This window comes from Solanum tuberosum, unplaced genomic scaffold (genome assembly GCF_000226075.1).
Source record: "Solanum tuberosum cultivar DM 1-3 516 R44 unplaced genomic scaffold, SolTub_3.0 scf00314, whole genome shotgun sequence".
Taxonomy (NCBI): domain Eukaryota; kingdom Viridiplantae; phylum Streptophyta; class Magnoliopsida; order Solanales; family Solanaceae; genus Solanum; species Solanum tuberosum.
This window is the reverse complement of record NW_006239241.1, coordinates 97,251-100,462: the sequence shown is the minus strand read 5'-3', so window position 1 is coordinate 100,462 and position 3,212 is coordinate 97,251. Positions and strand designations below refer to the sequence as shown.

Here is a 3,212-nt window from a genome sequence, read left to right as displayed (position 1 = left end):
TAACTCTTCAACTTTCTTCATGGTTTTGTTCGTTTATTTTCTAGGTTTGATACATTTGAGTAAGGTCTTTTAGAAACAACTTATTTATCTCTACGAAGTCGTGGTAAAATTTGTGTACGCTTTACCCTCTGGCCTCTACCGATCCTACCTAGTAAAATTTCACTGATATGTTGTTTTTTATAATATATATCTACATTGCTTTCAACTTCTTCTTTTTTGTGTGTGCCATTGATTAAATTATATTCAAATTATTTTGTTCATCTGTAGCTTGACTCTCTGACACAAAATTTAGTTTTAATTGACCTACAAATATTTGACTTTGATAAGATACTCCTTTGCTAAATAAATTGTGTGGCCCTTGATAAATTGTACACCACTTTTTATCTTTACCCAATTGACCAAATCTATTGTACTCTCTCAGTCCTACTGTCATATTTGACATTTTCAAGTCCTTTAAGAAATCAATTATTTTATCTGATTCAAATTATTTATCTGATTTTGATTTGACATAAAATTTAAGAAAATAATAAATATTTTTTAAATTTTATAATTTTAAACTAAAGAAAAGTAAAATGTATCCAAAATTTTAGTAATATTTAATTTTATAATCTTAAACATGAAATTAGAAAACCAATTCCACATGTCTAACAAAAAAACATTTTTTTATGAACTTAAAAGGAAAGCCAAACAAATAAATTAAATTGAAGAGAGTATCATTTGATTTGACTCAAAGTGTAAAAAAGAAATAAATGTGTTGAATACTTTTGAAATTTGTGGTCTGAACAAACATTAAATATTTATGTATATAAATCATTTTATCAAGAATAAAAAAAACAAATCTTTCTACCTTCATGAATCACTTGTTGGATCGAACCCAAAGATATGTTTGATCGGTCGGGCATTGGATAGAATGAACACTCAACCACGTCATCACGACAGTGATGGATGATTTACATTTTTTCCTCCCTAGACTACTGTGGAATTTTAAGAGTTTTTGTTGTACAAATCATGTTTTTAAGGGCATGTTTGGATGAACTCATTTCCATTAACTTCAAAACAAATACTCAAATATATATATTTTTTTTATCCAAACACTATAAAAATGTTTAGAAGCTATTTTAATTTTGTCATACTTAAACTAAGTCAATTCAAAAAGACCCTAAGAAATCGTTAGGTGTGAGGTATAAGGTATAATAATTTCAGGAATAAAATGCAAGACTATTTTATCATACATTTGGTTGAAGGTATTAGACACTCGTGAGATTATTTATTCCACCATTTATACCTTAGTGATGAATAAATTATCTCATATACACAATAAAATAACTTATCCAGAAATGATTAATCCCAAAATAATTTCTTTCCACCAAAACAACCCCCAAGTGTTGTTTTGTATCACAATAAATTTTCGAAGTCCTTTTTATTTATTTTTTTAAAAAAATAATCAAACGTGCTATATAAATTGGGAGGAGTATGAGTTTTTCACAAAACTGTCTTGCTACGCTTCCTAGTTGTCAACTACACATTATTGAGATAAATTTTATATACATGGCTCACAATGACTTCTCAACTAAATCATCATCATTTTCTACCCACAACTTAACCTAACTTCATTATTATATTTTCTTTATTCATACCAAACACCCCCTTTTCAATATATTCACATTTTTTTTCTTTCTTTTAATCTTGTCATTGGCCATGAGGCCAAGAATGCTATTTCCAACTTCAAACCAAACAACAAATTGCCATAATATTTGTGACTCAACATGTCCTTATGGATGCTATCCATACCCTAATATGAACTATTACATGTCAGCACCACCACCAGCACCAATCGAATCGAGCAACAAAGTTGTTCAAAACATTTTACCTTATATTATTATATCCATCGCGTTATTTGTTAGCTTGTTCCTACTCGTTAGCTACTACATAATCATCGTAAGAAATTGCTCGAATTGGAATCGTAGAAGAACGAGAGGAGAAGGCGATAACGATGAGTTGATTATTGATCATCCAATTTGGTACATCAATACTATGGGAATTGAGGCTTGTTTAATCAATTTGATTACAATTTTCAAGTACAAAACAGGGGATGGTTTAATTGATGGAACAGAGTGCTCTGTTTGTTTGAATGAATTTCAAGATGATGAGTCACTTAAGTTGTTACCTAAATGTAACCATGCCTTTCACATCGATTGTATCGATATGTGGCTTAGATCACACGTTAATTGCCCGTTGTGTCGTGCTCCTATCATCTCCAACACTGTTGTTGCACCCGTGGGATCATCAATAATCGTTCCCATATCGAGTACTAATAATGATATTGGTTCACAAAGAGATGTTGTTATTGTAGAAATGAACGACAACAATGAGGCTAGAGAAGGGGAATTTCAAGAAAACGATGATCATGATGAACGTCCTGAAACATCGAAAAAAGATGTTGAAATATTACAAAAAATGCGAAGGTCAGTATCTATGGATTCTTCAATTGCTACAAATATAGGACTACAAAGTGAAAAAAGATGTGTTGAGACAAAAAGGAATGAGGGAACAAGTTCAAATTCAAGAATCCAAAGGGTCATGGACAGTGCTTCTTCAATGAAGAGATCATTTTCTTATGGTGGGAGGTCATTTTTTTCGAAAAGTAAGAGAAATGAGTCGTGCTCGGAGCTCTAATGTGGAGTCCGAACAGACAAAAAAAAGAAGAAGATGAGAGACATGGTAATTGATGTAAGGACTGAAGTCTTACTGAGACTTGCACTTTGTTGTACAACTTCAAGATCATTTGTAATGTTTTGTGCCACAACTTTGCGATTTGACGTGGATATATACATCGTGGTAAAAGTGGTACACATATATCCTTGTCGTTTAACAAATAATGTACATATATCCTTATCATCTAACAAATGAGGCATATTTACTTTTTCGTTATCAGACTGAGTTTTAGAAGAAGAAAAAATCCTAAACATTGAGTATGTCTAAATTTTACCCATCCACCAACAAAAGGTTACGGTGAAGTTGCAAGTACTTTTTCATACGTAACCAGAGATCTCATGTTCGAGTCCATTTTGATACGGAGTCGGTTTTGTGAAAAAAAATTACCCACCCAGCTCCTCTCCCCCTAGGCCCAAAGTATTTGGGTGGCACAACAGATTCCAGCAAGGCACCCTATTAATTAATTGGAAATTAAACTCTAATTAGCGCATTGCAAC

General features: G+C 31.8%; 1 protein-coding gene across 1 annotated transcript; it reads left to right on the top strand.

Annotated features, from left to right (window-relative positions):
- The first annotated feature begins 1,604 nt into the window (after nt 1-1,604).
- On the top strand, nt 1,605-2,806 carry LOC102593196 (RING-H2 finger protein ATL54). Its single transcript, XM_006360237.2, has one exon. The coding sequence runs from the start codon at nt 1,699-1,701 to the stop codon at nt 2,674-2,676; it is 978 nt and encodes a 325-aa protein (XP_006360299.1). The 5' UTR covers nt 1,605-1,698; the 3' UTR covers nt 2,677-2,806.
- The last annotated feature ends 406 nt before the right edge of the window (nt 2,807-3,212 follow it).

Excerpts from the sequence above, each read along its gene's own strand:
- LOC102593196 (XM_006360237.2), top strand. The coding sequence starts at position 1,699 with ATGAGGCCAAGAATGCTATTTCCAACTTCAAACCAAACAACAAATTGC.